The 21,461-nt window shown below is 39.8% G+C and overlaps 1 protein-coding gene across 1 annotated transcript in view; it reads left to right on the forward strand.

The window, feature by feature from the left end:
• Positions 1-21,461, forward strand: part of NRK (Nik related kinase) — a 335,992-nt gene that overhangs the window by 135,698 nt on the left and 178,833 nt on the right. Inside the window, exons 7-11 of the mRNA XM_089684925.1 lie at positions 2,251-2,381; positions 4,600-4,654; positions 8,972-9,050; positions 12,814-12,986; positions 14,339-14,411. Coding sequence (XP_089541051.1) covers positions 2,251-2,381; positions 4,600-4,654; positions 8,972-9,050; positions 12,814-12,986; positions 14,339-14,411 — 511 coding nt within the window. The remainder of the gene's footprint in view (positions 1-2,250; positions 2,382-4,599; positions 4,655-8,971; positions 9,051-12,813; positions 12,987-14,338; positions 14,412-21,461) is intronic.

Raw genomic sequence — 21,461 nt, forward strand, 5'->3', positions numbered from 1 at the left:
TTTCCCATTAAAAATATAGGCAAATACCAGGCCTTTTGGAACGATGCACAGAGAACTGATCAAAATTAGGGTTGTATGGTCACAGTAACATCAGACAGGTTTGTCACAAACTTAAGACAGTATTTCAGAAGAAGACCTTCATAACTGTGAATCATGGTGGGGGAAATGGTATGGTTGGAATTGCTTTGCTGTTTCAGGGCATGGGCAGCTCCCAGTCATTGAGTCAGCAACCCATTATTCATCACACCAACTTGTTGTTTATGAGAATGTGAACCCTTGTTTCTAAAAGTAAAGTTGCGTGGATGCAATAATTATCCAAAGCACATTGGCATAAAAATGTCTGATTCTTCTGTGCTTTGGCCTGCAACTTTTTAAATTGGTGACAGTTTCTTTAACGTTAATACTGTTATCAATGTGTATCATTGTATATAATACGTTTTTCAGTAAATTGTTTGTAATGATATACAGTAGGTACATGGGGCAGCCATACTCCATTGCGTTAGAAGGCTATGCAGGCTGGTTGTGCCTAACTGAACTTTTCTCAGTGTGAATCTACCAGGTAGGGTGCATCTCAATGAAATACGTAGGCTGTCTGCAGTCATTAATAGCAAGAAAATAACTGAATAAATATGAAATCTTCTGCAATATTTCTAACATATGTTAATGTATAATCTTGCACTTGACTCTCAAGTGAAACTATTTCAGCAGCAGCCTTGGCCAGTGAAAAGCATCTAAGAAATAAATGGATAAGACAGGAAATTAATAAAAGCCCCCAGTTTGTTTGTTGTTTTTGTGCTTTTGGGGACAACAAAACAGAAGTGAGGGGAAATGTCTATTAGACAATTGTTAACAGAATAAGTGTTCTCATGGCAAGATTGCACCTACTGTTCCGGTGACAACCAGGGCTGCTGTTAGAAACCATGGGGCCCCATACAGCAAACCTGACAGGGCCCTCTCCCCCCCAAAAAAAACACAGTGTTTAGCTGCTGCAGAGAGAGCCATACAGGGGATCAGTTCCGGTAATTGCACTCCCACCATGCCGATTACCCTCCCTACGCACATCCAATTTACCCATCTGCCTGGGCCCCCCCTGCTGGCCTGGGCCCTGTACAGGAGGACTGGTGGTACCCCCTTATCCACAGCCCTGGTGACAACCATAACATTTTTGATATTTCATTACTTCCTGTCCTGGTGACAATTAACAAATATGACGTGTCTCCTTCCAGCAGACTCAGAGCAATAGAAAATGAGGCCCAAGCTTCTGTTCTGTACTTCAACTGTGCTGAGCGCTTCACACACAGGCCATGCGAGAGTGACAAACAGAGCAAAAGCCATGCGTCTCTTGCTCCTCCACTCCAATGATTGACAGCGGTTGTCCCAGGGGCACAGTAGGAACATATAGAACAGGGAGTGCAGTGGGGGATAATGTCGGAGTAAACAAAGAGAAGGATTTTTTTAAATAAAATGAAAAAAAAAAACATAGCAAATACCTGAAAGTTATGATATTTTCTGAAAAAATAGACTTTAATGTCACTTTAATTTTCATAACGCAGTCTTAGATTTCCATTTTTAAATATATACACTAACAACTCCTCCCTACCCCAACGTGTCCCAACTTTCTCCTGCTCTGTCCACTTTCAGACAATCCCTGAAAACTCATCTCTTCAGAAAGGTTTTTCCTGCCCCCACTTAATAGCCGTACATGTATTTTTTTCCATCAGCCCAATTCCCACATTTATTATCTTTACTATCTCTTGACCCTCCCTCTTTGGCTTCTTAATCATGGATGTTCCATTTGGTCTGCCTGCCCGTTTTTCCGGCAATATCTAATCTAATCTGATCCGACCCACAAAAGAGGGATGGATGGAGATCCAATTGCCCTTCCGTCCACCAGATCAGGTCAGATGGAAATGGACAGGCGGTCCATTTTCATCCGACCGCCCATTGAGGAAAGCGAGCTGCTCTGTGTCTTCTCTGCAGCAGCGGATCGGACACAGACCTGTGAGCTGAGCAAGCAGATCCGCTAAAACCAGTCAACCCATGTGAAAGGACCCTTAGATTGTAAGCTCTAATGATCAGTGTCCTCCGATTCCTCCTGTATTAAATTGTATTGCATTTGTACCATCTGCCCTTATGTTGTAGAGCTCTGTAGAAATGGTTGGTGCTATATAAATCCTGTATAGTAAAAATAACTACTGAATGCAATCATGTATTGGCTGAACATGCTTCATACTGGTTTGTTTGTTTTAGTTGATTTTGGAGTGAGTGCCCAGCTGGACAGAACTATAGGAAGAAGAAACACATTTATTGGAACCCCGTACTGGATGGCACCGGAGGTCATAGCATGTGATGAGAATCCAGACTCAACATATGACTACCGAGTGAGTTTTTTTTTTGTTGTTTCTTTTAAACACGTTCTACAAAGGAAGCACTTCGACTTCATGTGAAAAAATGTGTCATTAGTCATCTTCTGATAAACACGGGGCTCACCAGACTTTTCTAAAAGGAAGTATGCTGACTGTGTAAAAATCACTTCCTAATAGGTTGCTGGGGACGAGTTGTTGTTGAAATGCTTTCTATACCCCCGGGGAGTTGGGATTTCCAGCTGTAAATACAGAAGAATATTGTGCTGCTTTTTGTGACTTTTTTGCAATTAAAGTTTAACATTTTGTAATCCACCCCAGCACTACAACCACGGGGTTCACTTGTGTGAAAAGAATGTTATCAATATTATTGCAGCTGACTATGCGTCACTGTGAAACTTGTCTGCAATAAATTACTGATGCTCAGTATATATGCATATTCACCAAGACAGCAAAGCAGAAGAAAGTATAGTGAGATCAACTCAAAGTACATGAATTTGAAAGATTTTAGAGAAGAATCCTGATTTTTCCAGGAGAAAAACTGCGCAATACCCTTTTTTTGAAAACTTTGTGCTATGGGACTGCAGATTCATTTGCAGCAAAGGTGTTGGTTTACTAAAACTGGAGCGTGCAAAATCTGGTGCAACTGTGCATGGTAGCCAATCAGCTTCTAACTTCAGCCTGTTCAGTTAAGCTTTGACAATAAAACCTGGAAGCAGATTGGTTTCTTTGAACAGCTACACCAGATTTTGCACCATGCAGTTTTAGTAAATCAATCAATGACTTTCCTGAGCCTTCTTTTTGCAGTATAAAGGTGAACAGCATGAGAAAGCAGTGAGCGTTGATTTACTAAAACTAGAGTACACAATCTGGTGAAGCTCTGTGAAGAAACCAGTCAGTTTCCAGATTTTTTGTTAAAGTTTAATTAAACAAGCTCAAGCTAATTGGCTACCATGCACAGCTGCACCAGATTTTGCACTCTCCAGTTTTAGTAAATCAACCATAATGTTTCCTGTATGCATTTTATTTTACAATTTACAATGTATTTTAAAGCAGAACATAAGCATGCTTGCATGTCCTTCCCACATCTGCGCTGCACCGTCATATTTTTAACCATTTAAAGACCTCCCCATAGCAAATATACTGCTACATGACAGCCGTGCTGTGAATTTCCAGGTAGAGGACGCCGCCCTACCCGTGCTGTCATTGGCTCCCAAAAAAGTCAATCACTGGGTCCTGGACAGTGATTCATAGCCAGGACTCTGTGATCGTTGGAGAAGCTTACAGGGGAGAGATCCTTATGTAAACAACACAGATCTCTCTCCTGTCAGTGGGGACGTGCTGCTTTCTATCTCTCTACAAAGCAGAGAGATAGAAAGCAACATGCCTCCTAGTAAAAACACAGTCCCCTAGTAAAACACAGTAAAAACAGTACACAGTTAACCCTTTGATCACCCCAGATGTTAAACTCTTCATGCCCAGTGTCATTAGTACAGTGTCAGTGCTTTTTATTAGCACTGATCAATGTATTAGTGTCACTGGGTATGTCAGTGACAGTTAGTTCCCACCCAGTATCAGAATACCCACCGCAGTCCAGCTATAAGTTGCTGATCGCTGCCATTACTAGTATAAAATAAATAAAACTTCCAGTATAGATACACCGCCATTAGTAGATGCAATAACTTTCACCTAAACCAATTAATATGCACTTATTGGGAATTTTTTTTTTACCAAAGACATGTAGCAGAATACATTTTGGCTTAAATCTATGAAGAAATTTATTTTTTTGTATTGGATATGTTTTGAAGCAAAAAGTAAAAAATGTGTTTTTTTTCAAAATAGTCTGTCTTTTTCTGTTTATGGCTCAAAAATTAAACACAGAGGTGATCAAATACCACCAAAAGAAAGCTCTATTTGTGGGGAAAAAAAATTACTAATTTATTTATGTACAGCGTTGCATGACTGTGCAATGGTCAGTTAAAGTAACATAGCTCCGTATCGCAAAAAATGGCCTGATCATGAAGGAGGGTAAATCTTCCAGAGGGCAAGTAGTTAAAAAACGATGTTTGTACAAATGCGTCACTGGTCTCTTCCAGGTATTTGGGAATAGAAAAAAGGTAGCACAAGCTCTGTACAGCTACTGCTATTTCCCCACATAGCTTTTAAATTAAAGGCATCCTTTAGCACGTGACTATCTAAATACTATAACCTAGATTATGTTTTTCTGATTCCACAGAGTGATCTCTGGTCTTTGGGAATTACAGCCATTGAGATGGCAGAAGGGTCGCCACGTAAGTGAAAAAAAAAAATAAAAACAAAAAAAACTCAATTCTTTTGTAAATGGTTTACATACATTTTAAGTCATTCAATATTCTTAAAAAGAGACTATCAAATTTTTAGCATCAGAAGTGCCAGGACATACGTATCTGTAATAGCTTTCAGTATCCTCTACTTAGCCAGCAAGCTAAGTCGTGGTCACACTGTCTGGCATATATCATTAGAATCTTTAGAGGAGTATATGCCAATCTTAGGAGAGGACTAGGAAAACTAAATTTTCCTGAATATTGTCTGTTCTCTCAAGAATAGAATAGCTTCTATGTTGACTAGTTACCATACATTTGTTTTTCACATTTAGGACTTATTCACATGAGATTTTTTGCCAGTTGCAGCAAAAATCCAGTGTATTCCTAAAGCTGGATTCACAAGTGGATGCAGATAGTTGTGGATGCCCAGCCTGTAAAAAGCAATGATAGGCTGACAGGAACCACAGCTGTTCATAGGTATTCAGATGTAATTGCACATGCAGCAACTACTTTGTGATAAGTAAAATACATACTTGCTGGTACCTTGTTGGCTTGCTGAGGCCTTGCTAGCTTTTGAAGCTATCCACTGTTTATGCATTTCCTTGCCTGATCCAACCTTTATGGAATGTCTGTGGCTTTTTAAACAAACTTTTCTCTCAGTTTCTGCCACTACTGCATGTCCCCATTGTTCCTTATTGCTTTTGGTGTGTCCACATAACCAGAAAAACATGAGATAGTACAAAAAGACTGCAGGATTCAGGTTAACAAAAAAAAAACAAGAATAAAATAAATATTAGAAGGAAGTGAGTTAAAGTAATACAAAAATAAAAGAAGCTCAAAACAATACCAAACTAAACGGGGAACTATGAAAAATGAAGTGAAACAGTTTGAAACAGAAGAAAGACTCCCGCACATGCCTTGCTAAAATAAATAAATGAATTAAAAAAAAAAAAAAATTATGTATATATATATCACATATACACATACTATATATCACATATACAGTTTACTGAAACAGTATACACACTGTTTTTAGACCCTAGAAAGTCATCAAAAAAGGCTTTATGAAAGAAAAAAAACAAAAAAAGAGCTTAGCATGAAAATGCAGAACAGAAGATGCTGGTATAGTAATCCTGCAAATGCTATGGTACTCTAGGCTGCTGGTCTTTGTCTGTACTACGTTTATAAGTCCGGAGAAAGTATTGTAGAAATAAACCTAATACAGATACAAAATAGAGGTATACGCAACGAACAACACTTGCTTCATGCACTGGAAGAAAGTGAGCAATTAGACATGTATACATTGAGCTACATGTATACAGTAGCTCAATCAGACTACGTGATAAGATTTTCTTTTCTCGACAAGCAAGTCTCTGGCAGTTTAGTAATGTATGTTTCAGCATTTAAATTACAAAAAGGGACAATCTAGCAAGCTGTCCTTAGAATGGTCCTTGGAGATAATTCTTAAATGTCAAAACATTTAATCCAAACATTTTCCATTTGAACAAAATCGTGACATTTCTAAAATGTCCTTCTGGGATAGCCAACGCTGTGCAAACTGTTGATGCAGGGAAGGGATTTAGGGTTTGAAAATAAGTTTAATGAGTAACTAGGAAATCCTAAATAGTGTCACTATAATTTTTTTTTTTTAAGATATTACCATGGTTTATTTGAATTAAATCGTTTTCTTGATTACATCTATTCTTTAAACTCAATCAAGTTGCACAACCAACTGCTTCTTCCTACTGCTCAAGTTTTTCATTTAAAATGTCCAGTTCACCAAAGCCGATATTTCATTTATAGGTGGAACCAGCGGTATTATGTCACTCCCTGGCTTTATTGTTTAATAGCCAGGTATTATGTTGTTCTTTTCCTTGTTTCTTTTCCTATTCCTACCCTCTTTGGAGTTTAAAGAACCCCCCCGGCATCTACTGAAAACTAAAATATCAGGTTATGAGGACCAGTCTTTTAAATGCTAGACTCCACATTCTTGGTATGACTTCTATCTACTCCTACACTCATTGGAGGGCAGAGTGGAAGGATATAGAGGTACATGCTCTCATTCTTCTAATGTTTATCTCAGGAGATATCAATAAATTACATCAGTAAATTACATAAGTTCTGCTCTGTGTCATTGGAGAAGGGCATCCAAGTGGCCTGCATTACTGCATTCTGTTTGCTGTTGCAGAGGTGCTATTGTTTAGTGCCATAGCTAAAAACTCAAAAAACATATTTCACACTTACTGTATGGTAAGGAAATCAAGGAGGCATAGAGAAGCTGGGAGGAAGGCCCAACTGTTTGGAAATGCCACCAATGACCCACGTCTGCTGTTGCAACCTGCATCTTCTTCCATTGTTAGGATGCATCTCTTTCTTGTAGAAGCCTTCAAGATAACATGAAGAAATTCATGCTTCATTACACTGAGGTTACATTTATATATACACATACAGGTGAAACTCGAAAAATTAGAATATCGTGCAAAAGTTCATTTATTTCAGTAATGCAACTTAAAAGGTGAAACTAATATATGAGATAGACTCATTACATGCAAAGCAAGATCGTTCAAGCTGTGATTTGTCATAATTGTGATGATTATGGCTTACAGTTCATGAAAACCCCAAATCCACAATCTCAGAAAATTAGAATATTACATGCAATCAATAAAACAAGGATTGTACATAGAACAATATCGGACCTCTGAAAAATATAAGCATGCATATGTACTCAGTACTTGGTTTGGGCCCCTTTTGCAGCAATTACTGCCTCAATGTGGCGTGGCATGGAAGCTATCAGCCTGTGGCACTGCTGAGGTGTTATGGAAGACCAGGATGATTCAATAGCGGCCTTCAGCTCTTCTGCATTGTTCAGTCTCATGTCTCTCATCTTTCTCTTGGCAATGCCCCTTAGATTCTCTATGGGGTTCAGGTCAGGCGAGTTTGCTGGCCAATCAAGCACAGTAATCCCACAGTCATTGAACCAGGTTTTGGTGCTTTTGGCAGTGTGGGCATGTGCCAAGTCCTGCTGGAAAATGAAGTCAGCATCCCCATAAAGGTCGTCTGCAGAAGGAAGCATGAAGTGCTCCAAAATCTCCTGGTAGACGGCTGCGTTGATCTTGGACTTATTGAAGCACAGTGGACCAACACCAGCAGATGACATGGCTCCCCAAATCAACACAGACTGTGGAAACTTCACACTGGATTTACTGGAATTATACTCACCTTTCTGGTGGTCTATTAAAATCTTCTACCTTCCCTTTGCTTCAACTTGGAAGCCTCCATCAGTATTTTCAGCATTTAACCCTTCCAAATATTTGAATGTCTGTGCCCACCCGCCAGCAATTCCATCCCATCCTCTGACCTTTACTTCACTACAGAATACCCAGTGGCATATGGATAAGAAAATGGAGCCACAACACATGCTAGAGGACACAAGGATCAGATCCCAGAAGTGTTAAATGCTGAAGAGACAGAGGGGCTTCAGTGCTGGAACAAAGGGAAGATGAAAGATATGGAACACCAGAGCAGTGATTGTAGTTCTTCTAGTTTAGGGAACTGGGTGTAGGGAACTGGGTGTATATACTTCATAGCCAGCTGCAGAAGAATGCCCCAAATAATCTCCATTCATCCCCTTGTCACAATGGTGGATGCCCTCTTTGTAGAAATTAATGGAGATAACCCCACATATGTATGGAAGCGCTAAGTCAGGAGAATAATCTAAAATCTGCTGTGCGGCTCCCAGCAGTCTGCACAGCTATTATCTCAGAATAGCAGGGACAGGTAAGTGAAAGACCTGGGGGGTAGGCGGGGCTGTCATTTAAAGGAGAACAGGATAATGGACAGCTTTCCATTGAGTTCACATTGCACTCATGTATAAAAAGGTAGACATTAGAACATTTTGTATAAAGACACCAGACCCTCTTGTAAGTTCACTAGTTGAGAGCATGCATTTTCTGCTCAAGTCAGCAGCTTGAGCAGGATTTCACTTCCATTTATCTGCAGAGGTTACAGGGATTACAGAGCATGTTTCTGCCAACCTGTGACATAATAACCATAATTGGGAAATACTATACTTGTCTACACTCTGCATTTGTAAATTAGGAAGGTGCTTTTAGGCCCCTTTACCAGGTCTCCGAGTGAATCAGGTTCCCACAGGGGAGAGAAGCTATTCAATTGCTTAGGATGCATCAGATTTGCTTTAAAAACATATCCACTCCTCCATAATTACAGTAGAAATTTGAAAATGTGAATTTTGAAATTCTTTATACTACATTTATACATGAAGTGTAATTTGTTTTTGTTTTGCAGCTTTATGCGACATGCACCCTATGAGAGCTCTTTTCCTAATTCCTCGAAACCCACCTCCAAAGCTAAAATCAAGGAAATGGTATGTGCATTACATAAGATATTGATTTAGCATGAGGCATCAAGAGGAGTAGGCCACTAAAGAGTTAATACAGTAGGCCCTGTCACTTAGGTTTTTTTGTATATAATTCTCTGGATGAGCGCGGCAGACAACCCAAACCACGATAGGATAAAATGGTTTAATGTGCTTACTCAAAGGCTGATGTGTCCGACAGAAAAGATGAATTAATAATCACACAGATGGTTAGTTAAGAGCAATTTATTGCTTTCTGGGGCCTTCATTTTCTTCTTGTCTGCTGCCATGTCGCAGGAATAGTCAGAATAATTGGATTTATTATAGGACACCTCAGCAGGGGAAAGCACATGTTCTACAGGGAATTAAATACAACTAAAGACAGATACAGAAACTCCTGCATTGGACGCATTCAAATAATAAGGCTGCATTTAAAACAAAAGGCTGTATATTGAAAGTCATCATCATACTCTATTTGATTTTTTTTCCAACAATATTAAAAAGGCCAAGACATTTTATGTAAGAAACTGAATCCTACACAGACATAACCCCACCAAATATCCTGGCGGAGCTTGAAAGTATACAGAAACCTGTCCAATTTTCAAATGAATTCTTCTAAATCCAAGAAACTAAACATGTCAGTCCCTGCACAATGATTCTGTGACATACAACTTAAGTTTCCCTTTAATTAGAGCTCTTCACATATAAAATACTTGGACACACTGATCTCAGTAGACCTGGATAAAGTATTTAATTTAAAATTTTCTCTGACCAGAGATCGATACATGCAAATTAAAAAAATTAGAATTGTGATGCAGTCACATGATTTCGACAGCCCTAAGCAGATCAAAAACTGTAGTAGTTATCAAGTTTCTTGGCCCCATACTCTATCACAGAGTTTTCCATTTAACCAGGATAGTTGATTGGTGCTGTAATAGGCACAATAAGAAATGGGTGTACCTTAGCATCTGTAACCTGCCTATGTAGGGAATTCTGATGTATCCCAAAGGTCCTTTCAATGATTGGTCCAAACTATTGACCAGAGCCTCGATGAGAACCATTACCCTCTTCAGGACTATCTTTAATTCCTTCACCCTTGTATCCCATCCTTGGAAAACCTATTTTTCCTCCTGATCTTAGAGGCATTAGATTTGGCATTTTAGGAACCACAAACAAATCAAATAACTACAATGTACACCACGTATTTAGAGACCAGCAATGACGACTATATTGTACATAATAAAAGGTGGGAAGTGATATGACAAATGCTTTAAATTGGCAATTGCATCACATACATTAGGACAGGTGCCAGCACAACAAATCAATATGTAAATACAAAGATGGAATATTGAAAAGGACAATTCCTCCCTTTCCTGCTGCCAAACAAGCCTACTTTGTCACTCTTATTAATACCTTGTCATCCAGTCCTCATCATCTCTTCTCTACTTTTAACTCTCTACTTTCTACACCTCCACCCAATACCTCACTCACTGCTCACAAGATTGCAAATCATTTCAAAAACAAGATTGACGCAATTCGTATGGGCATCGCCACTACACAGACACCCATCCCACTTAGCATACCTTGTACTAAACCTCCCTCAACACTTTCCTCTTTTGATCTTGCTACTACAGAAGAGGTCACTAAGGTTTTCTCAGAAGCCCGTCTCACTACCTGCCCCCTGGATCCTGTCCTCTCACAACTACTACGGTCACCCTCTTCTTCCATCCTATGCTCCCTCACTCACATCTTCAAATCTTTCCCTCTCTACTGGTGCCTTCCCTTCCTCTCTAAAGCATGCACACATCACTCCCATACTTAAAAAGCCCTCCCTGGACCCCACCAACCTGAACAACTTAAGACCCATCTCCCTGCTAGAACGCTTAGTCTACAATCGCCTGAGCTCCCACCTCACCGACAACAACCTTCTTGACCCTTTACGGTCTGGCTTTCGCTCACTTCACTCCACTGAAACTGCCCTACTAAATCTCACTAATGATCTACTAACAGCTAAAACCAATGGCCACTACTCCGTACCCTTACGACTTGACCTCTCTGCGACTTTTGATACAGTTGACCATCCCCTCCTCCTCAAAAAACTCCACTCTCTTGGTCTCAGAGACTCTGCTCTCTCCTGGTTCTCCTCCTACCTATCGCAGCGCTCCTTCAGCATTACCTATAACACTGCCTCCTCCTCTTCACTCCCTCTTTCTGTAGGGTCCCTCAAGGTTCTGTCCTTGGACCCCTTCTCTTCTCCATCTACACCTCCTCCCTTGGTCACTTGATAAACTCCCATGGCTTTAAGTACCATCTCTATGCTGATGACACACAAATGTATCTTTCTACCCCTCACCTCACCCCTTCAGTCTTCTCTCGCTTTACTAACCTACTAAGCGACATATCGGCATAGATGTCACTCCACTTCCTCAAACTCAGTCTTTCCAAAACTGAGCTCGTAGTACTCCCCCCAGCCCGTGCCCCCTCCCCTGACTTCTCCATCAAGATCAATACCACAATCATCAGTCCCTCCCCTCATGCCAGGGTGCTAGGTGTAATCCTAGACTCCCATCTGTCCTTTCACCCCCAGATCCAATCACTGTCCAAATCTTGTAGACTTCACCTCCGCAACATCTCCAAGATACGCCCGTTCCTAACCTCGGAAACCACTAAGCAACTTATTCACTCCCTTGATATATCTCGCCTTGACTATTGTAACTCCCTCCTCATTGGTCTACCTAATCGCAGGCTATCCCCTCTTCAGTCTATCATGAATGCTGCTGCCAGACTTATCCACCTTACTAACCATTCTGTATCTGCCACCCCTCTGTGCCAATCCCTCCACTGGCTTCCCATTGCCCTACGGATAAAATTTAAAACATTAACAATAACGTATAAAGCCATTTATAACTCTGCCCCAAATTACATCAACGATCTTGTCTCTAAATATCACCAAACCGTACTCTCCACTCCTTGCAAGACCTCCTGCTCTCTAGCTCCCTTGTCTCCTCCTCCCATGCTCATCTCCAGGACTTTTCCAAAGCTTCCCCCATCCTCTGGAACTCTCTTCCCCAATTTATCAGACTATCGCCTACTCTGCTCACTTTTAGGCGATCTCTGAAAACCTATCTCTTCAGGGAAGCCAATCCTGCCCTCAGCTAATAATGGAATCTTCTACTCTTCCAACCAGTCTATCCCCCACAGTTACTACCTTTTGTACCACTAGCCCCTCCCTCATAGATTGTAAGCTCCAAGGAGCAGGGTTCCTCCTTTCCCTCTTGTATTGAACTGTATTGTCTCCCGTTATATTGTAAAAGCACTAAGCAAACTGTTGGCACTGTATAAATCCTGTATAATAATAATAATCTCCTGTAGTATGTCCACAGTCTCTGGTCATCTCCTGTAGTATATCCACAGTAGTATGTCCACAGTCACTGGTCATCTCCTGTAGTATGTCCGCAGTCTCTGGTCATCTCCTGTAGTATGTCCACAGTCTCTGGTCATCTCCTGTAGTATATCCACAGTTTCTGGCCATCTCCTGTAGTATGTCCACAGTCTCTGGTCATCTCCTGTAGTATGTCTGCAGTCTCCGGTCATCTCCTGTAGTACATCCGCAGTCTCTGGTCATTTCCTGTACTATGTCTGCAGTCCATTGGTTCAGAATTTTTTTTTTTTGTTTTCCTCCCCTAAAATCTAGGTGCGTCTTATGGTCAGGTGCATCCCTTTGCCTTTATGCACTTTTATGATTTGCTTTTTTTTTTTTTTTTCTCTTCAGGTCAAAGAAATTTCTTAATTTTGTTGATAATTGCCTCATTAAAACTTACACACATCGCCCAACAACAGAAACACTGCTAAAACATTCTTTTGTTCGAGATCTACAAAATGAGCGCCAGATACGCATCATGCTGAAAGACCATCTTGACAGAACCAGAAAAAAGAGAGAAAAAGGTAGAGATTTTCAGATGTGTTGTCATTTACTGGATATTTGAAGGACCTTTTAGAAAAGAAAAGGGATTCATATTTTTAACCTTTCATTGCTTTACTGCTAAACAGGGCATGTTTTAAAAATACCAAGGCACCTCTAGGCAGCTATATAGAAATGTTGTGTGGTGTGTATAGTATCAAAACAAAACAAAAAAAAAAAAAAAACTGTCCTCATCTCAAACTTTCTTTCCCTGTGTCATCTTCCTTACCTTTGATCTTTCTCATTTTCTGCCATTTGTGCTCTGACAACAAGGCACTCAACACAGCTTCCATAATTACCCCACAATGCCATTATTTTCACCTCAAGTTATATTCCATATTCCTGACTAAGCCATATAAAAGTAAACCGGTACTTGGAAATGCTGTTCTTTGATGTTAAAAGACAAAGATGTCTGAAAAAAAAAGACAAACCAGTCTTAAAGTAAAGTTTTAATCTTTTAAAAGCACACTATTACTTTTCAGCACCACTGTGGGTGAATGATATTTCCCTTCTCTTTCAGAGCTACACCCACTAGCAGAATTTTAATCATCCAACGCTTCCTGGTGTGTCGAATGCCTGCATCTCACTGCTGCATGTTAAGGTTCCAGTGAATCAGTGTGTTCCTGCAGCTCTAAAAGGTTCCAATCAGATGGCTCCACTAAACTACAAGCTAAATAAAACATGGGCAGAACATTTTTTACACAGAGAGGAATGTAACATTTTGGGGCCACATAAAGACCCCATAATTAAGCCAACAGTGAAGATCACTGTTACTTCATTGAAGCGTTTCTGATTTGGCCACACAATTCTCTTCTGTGACAAAATGTTCTCACACTTTGTTCTAGTGGGTTAGGGACAATAATGGACTTGGGAACTTGTAAGTCAAGTCAATGAAACTATGTATTTATCTGCCATTTTAGCCCCCACTTGTGCGTCTGTACACTGTATGGAATCTGAAGGGTAACACTAGTAACATAATGGCTAAATATCTAAAACATAAAAGGTTGGAGTTCCACCTGTATCTAATATACCGTATCACTTGAGAAATAGAGATAAGGTTGTCCATTTTGTCAGCACTTCTACAGTATGCACTCCTCCTCAACGACTGCCCAGATCTACCAATCTTGAATATTGCTGCACTATATTTCAGAGAATTGATCACTTTTTGCCACTGGTTCTCAGCTATGTCTTATAGAAGGAATTTTAATAATCTGAAAGACAGTGAATCATTACGAAATTACATTTTCCTATATTCCCACCCCAGAGATTGCTATGCATACAGTAATGACAGATTGCTATACCCACCTATGCTGCATCATCCGCTTTGTTTTTTCAGATGAAACAGGATATGAATACAGTGGAAGTGAAGAGGAAGATGAGGAGATGAATGAAGAGGAAGGCGAGCCAAGGTAATTAAGCCACAAGTCCTATTTCACTGTACAAAAGTGAATACTCACAACCATAGAACATAAGATTTCCACTAAGAGCAATACAAAAGATCATTTCAGGTAAATCGCTAAGGACTTAGCCAGACTGCCAAGGATATAAACTATGGCACACAAGATAAAGGACTCTGCTACTGTACAAGCAGTATATTGCCTGTCAAAGTCAAAGGAGATTACAAAGTTACTTTAGAAACTTGACTGGACTCTTATCAGAGAATATTATAATACACAGTTACATATAGCATTAAAATGACTTTCTATGCATAGCATGCTATCTTGCACAATAATGTGCTGGAAGAAGATCAAGGAATATTCTTTCTAGACAAAAATACTCAACTAGTTTGTAGACCATTTTAAAATGGTTTTCGCCTCACTGCAGACACGAGACCCTCTCTACCGAATGCTGGTTGGCCAATTCCATCTTCGTTAAATGTAGATGTAATTCCAAAATTAAAAAGGGATTTAGATTGCTAAAGCATCATGATAAACATTTGCCATGTGTTTTAATAAATATTAATTTCACTCTTCATCCTTTGTTACATCTCAGTGCCTTTTCACAGTCCTATCTACATGCATTACAGCAATGGCTGCCTGACATTTCTCACAGAAAGGTATTCTAATAGTGACAGTGAGTGGACCATGCCTGCGTAACAGCCACTTGTAGAATCTATTGGAAATCTATGTAAAAGGGTGACAATGCAGGATCACAACTGGAAGACAAGAGTATTGTCACACTTTAAACCAGGAGTGCTTGCAGAAGGACCTTCATAGCACAATCACTAGGTATTTAACCACTTCAAGTCCGAACACTTTCACCCCCTTCTTGTCCAGCCAATTTTCAGCTTTCAGTGCTATCATACTTTGGTTGACAATGGCGCGGTCATGCAACACTGCATCCATATGCATTTTTTAGCACTTTGAGACAGATAAAACTTTATTTTGGTGGTATTTATTCACCACTGGGATTTAAATTTTTTTGCTATATAAATGAAAATGTCCAAACATTTTGGAAAAAAAAAAAAAAGGATTTTTCTTATAAAATTTTGCAAATAAATAATCTTTCTTCATAAATCTTGGCCAAAATGTATTCAGCTATCTTTGTAGTAAAAAAAAAAAAAAAAACCAAATTAGTTTATATCCAAAAATTATTGTTAAATGTTTTACATTATTTTTTTTTAATATTATTAATGTTTTTTTAACATACTGTCACCCTAGCAGTACAGTGTCACCATAGTGACATAGTGATGATTTTTTTTTTTTTTTTTTACACTGATTGCTTTTACACCCATAAAAGCTGTAAAAGCAATAATTTCTCCTCTCTGGCTGGATTGTTCACAGCTTGTCACATGGTACAAGGCTGTCCTGAATAGCCTTGTACCATGTGACCTCTGTGATCATTCACAGATTTCACTAGTAGTAAACAATGATATCAGGAAGTGACATCTTGCTTACTACTGTTCATGTGATCACTGATTGGCCAATCAGTGATCACATGATTAGGACCACACACAGAGGTCCCGTACAGCGATCAGTGTTCCGCTGTGTCCTGAGGACACAGCGGGCACCGAATCGCAGTGTGCGTGCTACCAGGGAGCGCTCACAGGCAGGGAATGTGGGAGGATGTTTATAAATGGCCACCCGCTGCTGCACTGCTCCCGTCTGGCCGTTTATGTACATGGGCTGGATGGGAAGTGGTTAATTGTAAAGCTGTAGATTTAAAATGATTGAAAACTACTTAAATTGTATCAACATGGTAAAGTTTATGAGATTTTAGTGATTGAGTTTACATAGGGTTTTTAACCTAAGAGAATAGTACTGTCCCCACACATCACCCTTGTCTTGACCCCCCACTCACCTCCAAGCACTATCACTTTTCTCCAACCCCTACAAACCTCTTAGTACCTCCTTTTATAAAATACTAAAACCAAGTACGGTATCATATTCTGCTGCTAAGTGATTTATATGGAATTTTTAAATGATAACAAGAAAGGCAGTAAAAAATAGATCCCCTGCAGCCAGCAGCAAAAATGTTGGCAAATGTTGATAAATCTGAAGTCCAACTGTACTTAAGTAGTGCTACTACCTAGCATCTGCTAATGCTGACAACAACCTAGTGCCAGCAAGGAATACAATTAAATATAATACTTAGATATAGGTGTTATATATTGTGGAGCCTGTAACATTTCATGAACAGGCTCCTTGGCTAAACCTCTACTCAGGGGCTGCATAGGCAAACTCATGTGTAATGAATGCTTGTTAACACGTGCAGGTGTTGGAATTCTGATTACACTAGTTATGCACCCTTGCTTTTGCTGTCAGAAGCTTTAAAGTGGAACTTCAGTCAGGTCTCCTGTGGATTTTAAGGGGGAACCCAGGCTGAAAAAAAAAAGAAGTGGTGTCTCTCCTCAATTCTTACCAGGCCCTTCGGGTCTGATATGGATTTAGAAGGGAACCCCATGGCCTGGTAATTGTGTAGGTGGAGGGGATGTCTTCTAGAAATCTGGAAGCCCCCTTTAGCAAGGGGGCCCCCAGATCCTGGACCTCACAATGTAAATGAGTATGGGGTACACCCCACCATTCACCAAAAAAAGTCAGAAGTAAACACTAACTTGTTTTTGACAAGTCCGTTATTAAAATAAACACAATCCGCAATGTAAATCCAGCCTCAACTCACAATGAATGCCAATCCACACACAAAGAAAAAAAATCCCACCAACCATAACTGGTCCCAATGAGAGACACATGCCAAATGACAGCTGATTCTCCCCAGTTATCTAAACATAATGGCAGGGATCGCCCCATCATTGGGCGTGGTCACTCAGGTGGATCACCCCATGTTTACTTAGCAACAGGGCAGAATCAACTGTCGTTTGGCGAGTGTCTCTCGATGGATTGGTCGTGTTCTGTGGGTGGCGGTATTTATTATTTATCGTGGGGGACAATGTTTATTGTGATTGACACTGCATTTACATCGGAAGATGTTTATTTTTTTGTTTTCAATAACAACTTGTCAAAACGTTTTTTTTCTTACAGATGTTCCTAAGACTTTTCCTAAGAATTTTTGTTCCAAACCCTATCCATCTATGGCCAACTTTAGATTTCTGTTACTTAGAGCCTCCCGAGTTCCTCTATGTATAGTTAGCCATGGACTAGGTTATATCTGAGATATATCTGGGATAATGCTAATTGTTTGCTTTAATATGTATTGCCATTTGATGGGACTTTCCCAAATGAATATACCACAGCTCTGCTCATGCTTCTGCAGTATGTTATGTATGTATTAAATACACAACACTGCAGGTTATGCATGGATTATTCATGTAGTATTGTTTGATCATGAACATACACATGGAATAAATAACTTAAAAAGCAGCAATTCTAGTTGCTGAGGGTCAACTAGAGGTTTCCTGGAGATCCATCACTATTTATAAAATTCACTGTGACTTGGTATGTGATATTTCTAATCATCTCCTTTGTGGCTTATGCATCATTTACATACTTTTTGTTGAGTGTTGTGCCTTAATTTAACATTCTACAATTCTGACCTCACAGTTGCAGTATGTACATGGCATTGGAACTCAGACATGTATTTTGCTTTTATTACTGTGTGATTGTTGATCTGAACAGGAACAAGGAATACATAAATTGGGAGAATGACCTCTAGTTGCTGAGGTTCAACTAGGGTTTCTCTTTGCAGATCAAGCCTCATTTATGAAATAAATATCTTTTTACAGGAGATTTTTAATGATCTGCTTTGTGACATATGCCTCATTTGCATATGTGGCTCTATAATGTGAGTTTTGTTTTTTATTGGGTACACTTTAGCCCTGACTCCGTGCATTCTGCAATATGTTTTTCAGCATGCATAAATGTACAAAGAACATGGAAGTAGACTTTAGTTTGCTGAGGCCTTACCAAGATATCTTAATATGGCTTCTCAGGCCCCACAAGGAATTCATGACTTATTAACATACATATTTCTAATAGTCATCTTAGAAAAACAGCCCTTGCTACAGAAGAAGTTGGATGATCTGTTTTTTTTTTTGTATGGATACACCTCAACTGTGGTCTTGAGTATTACACAGGATACTTTAACATTATGCTGTTTACATAGTAGGCATTAGAATCAGTTCCTTATACATGTATAAATTTTTATCATATTCAGGTTGTATTTGTCAGTGAATATGTACATAGATGGCTTAGGGGTTCTGGCTGCTAAGGGCTTATCCAGCTGAGAATCTAATCCCTGAGCCCCTCACATTTGGGTATAAGCAGATGCATTCTTTATATCTACCTGGTAGGGTTAGAATCCAGTTCAAGACAACTACCATTCGAGAAGTCCTAATAAAATAACCATTCTTAGTAAAGCATACAACATATGCAGTAGTTTACAAGCTGCCCCCATCATATTTTATTGTATTGGTAATGTTCTTCTTACAGTGGAGTTTTTCTTCATGTCGTACTATAAGTATGTTGTACATGAAGTCAGATTTTAACACCATTCCCTTTTACATGAGACTATGTGGTCATGGTACTTTTCTGTAGGGTCTCTGATCTATGCAACAGTATAATACACTTGGAAGACTGGTGGTGTAACCAGGGTAACCGTTCGTGGAGGTGCTGTAGAGGCTGACAGGACATTCTGTGAATTCAGGATATGTGCAGAGTTATGGGCAGCAAATGGGTATTGCCCTTGCATTCCTATTTAGATGTTATTCAATAGCTCAATTTGTCTTAAAGTTGTTTTCTAATTCTAACTTGTCTGTGGGGAATAAAACAAGAAAGTCTTCAAACTCTTTTATTCCCCAGAGAAAAAGATGGTGGCCTGAGCCTAGGCATGTCCGTCAGTCATATACTTTTTTTTCTGGTATAGATTTTTGCACCTTCCCCATGTAGTTATCCAGTGGACCGGGCGGGGCAAGAAAACAAGCATTAGGCTTTAAGGATTCTCCTTACAGCCCATTATGGCTAAAGAGCCCTTTTGGTTCCCATGCTGCGCAGACTGTGCATGAATCTTTGTAGGACACTCCAAGTTGAGAATGATTTAATTTCACCAGGAGCCAATATTTTTCTTTTAAATAGCAACACTTTGCTTAGCAACTATGACAAGCTGCAGATTTCAGAGATAGGATTTATCTATAGTGAACACAGGGTTCATCTGTTCACCCTTGTATACTATCTGAACAACGACAGACAGACATTCTTTATTAAGACGTTCTGCTAGTATATTTCAGTGGATGTCACAGTTTAGATTTCATAGTAATCTAAACCAGGGGTCTGAATAGACCTCATCCCAGGTTCACCAGGCTTAGGAAACAGTAATTTTTTTTCTCTATTTTCAAACCCACCCTTCGTGCTAGGATTTACACAGATCTATTTTATTTTGTCTTAAAATATACAAAAGATGGTACAAAAACTGAAAAGCTAGTTGTTTCATTGTCATTTTGACACTCTGGCTTCAGTTTCTAGCACAGTACAGTTCTGACTTCACTGGCTACATGTTATCTGGGTCACTTCTGTCTTATCATTGTGTAGTGTTGACTAAACATAAAAAACTTCAGAACCTATTTCATAAACCTACATTCTACTGGCTGAAAGCTTCACTATGCATGATTGACATACAGTTGATATAGTAATCTTATCAGCCATTTTGTTTTGCATACAAGTTCTTTTACATACATGAATCCCATGGCAACCAGTGGAATCAGAAAGAATGAGGGGCACTTGGGCCCTGTGTAGTGAAGATTGACAATAAGGAATACCATGCAATTACATATAATTGAGAAAATGAAGGGCATAAATATGGAAGCTGCAAAATAAGTGTAGCACACCCTTGAAGGAGCCACTAGATGGATAAGCCCTCTGAGACTGAGATCATTTCCATGAGTTATTTGTTCTACCTCTTTGGACACTCTGACACACCCCTATGCAATAAGTAAGGTAACACCAAGCGAGATGGACACCTTATATGTATTAGGATTAACAAATCAAACAAAAGCAAGATAGCACTAAATATGATGACTCCTAACGCCATACAGACACCTTCTACACTACAACTGCTTTTGAAAAGTAAGGAAAGGAGTAACTGGGCCCAGGTTGTATCCAACACCCCTCGATCAGCTTAAACTGTAACAGAATCACAAGGAATGCAATAAGAACAGCATAGCAAGGACAGTACAAACCCCTGAAAGTTTCACTTCTGCCTTCAGGCTTTGAGGTGTTCTCATAAAAGCAACCCACAATAGGAAAAAAAACTGAATGGAAGTCAAAGTCTGTGTCAATGGGAATAAAGCAGGTTGGGGTAGTCCCACAAGAACTGCTTCAGCCAGTTTCCTTGGAGCCCGAATGGTGGTGCACAACTGGAAGAGCTCAGTGATTTCTGCCCACTTTTAGTCTGGAGAGGAACTATAGTGGAAGTATTTGAAGGAATGAACTCTCAGTAGAACTCAATCCAATAGCAAACTGTGATAAGTTCAGAGAGACTGCAAAAGGGGGTAATCCTAGATCAAGGGTGCCGTTCTGGAGAGTTAAGGCAGTAACGGTAAGGGCAGATTGAGCAGATTGGAAATTCTCAGATATTTGGAGGATAAAAGCTTTGTTTTCTGTTATACAGTGTATGCAATGGGTTGTCACCCTCCCGTGCTTCAGCCTTAGATGCCTGGGATGGAGAGACCCCTTTGGGATTGATGCGTTAAGCTTTGGTAATCCCACTTTAGCTGCAGCTGAAGGTGCAGAGTGTAGTCTGTTGAACCTACTTAATGCTACTGGAGATACAGAGTGTATTTTGGCAAATCCACTCTATACTGCTGGGCCGCTGAGAATACCATCCTGGTAGGCAAGTGATAGGGAGGTTCAGCACTATGCTCAGGGCATCCGTTTCCTTCCCTGGTCTGATGCCAAGTGCCCCAAACCTCCCCGAGACTCACCCCTTTACTATCCCAGGTCACTCAGACAACTGGAAACTGAAGTTTCCTTTCAGTGAGGAGTGGTTCCACTTATAAAACAACAGAACTA

Source organism: Staurois parvus, unplaced genomic scaffold (assembly GCF_062004578.1).
Source record: "Staurois parvus isolate SC_StPar_1 unplaced genomic scaffold, SC_StPar_1.0 ptg000361l, whole genome shotgun sequence".
Taxonomy (NCBI): domain Eukaryota; kingdom Metazoa; phylum Chordata; class Amphibia; order Anura; family Ranidae; genus Staurois; species Staurois parvus.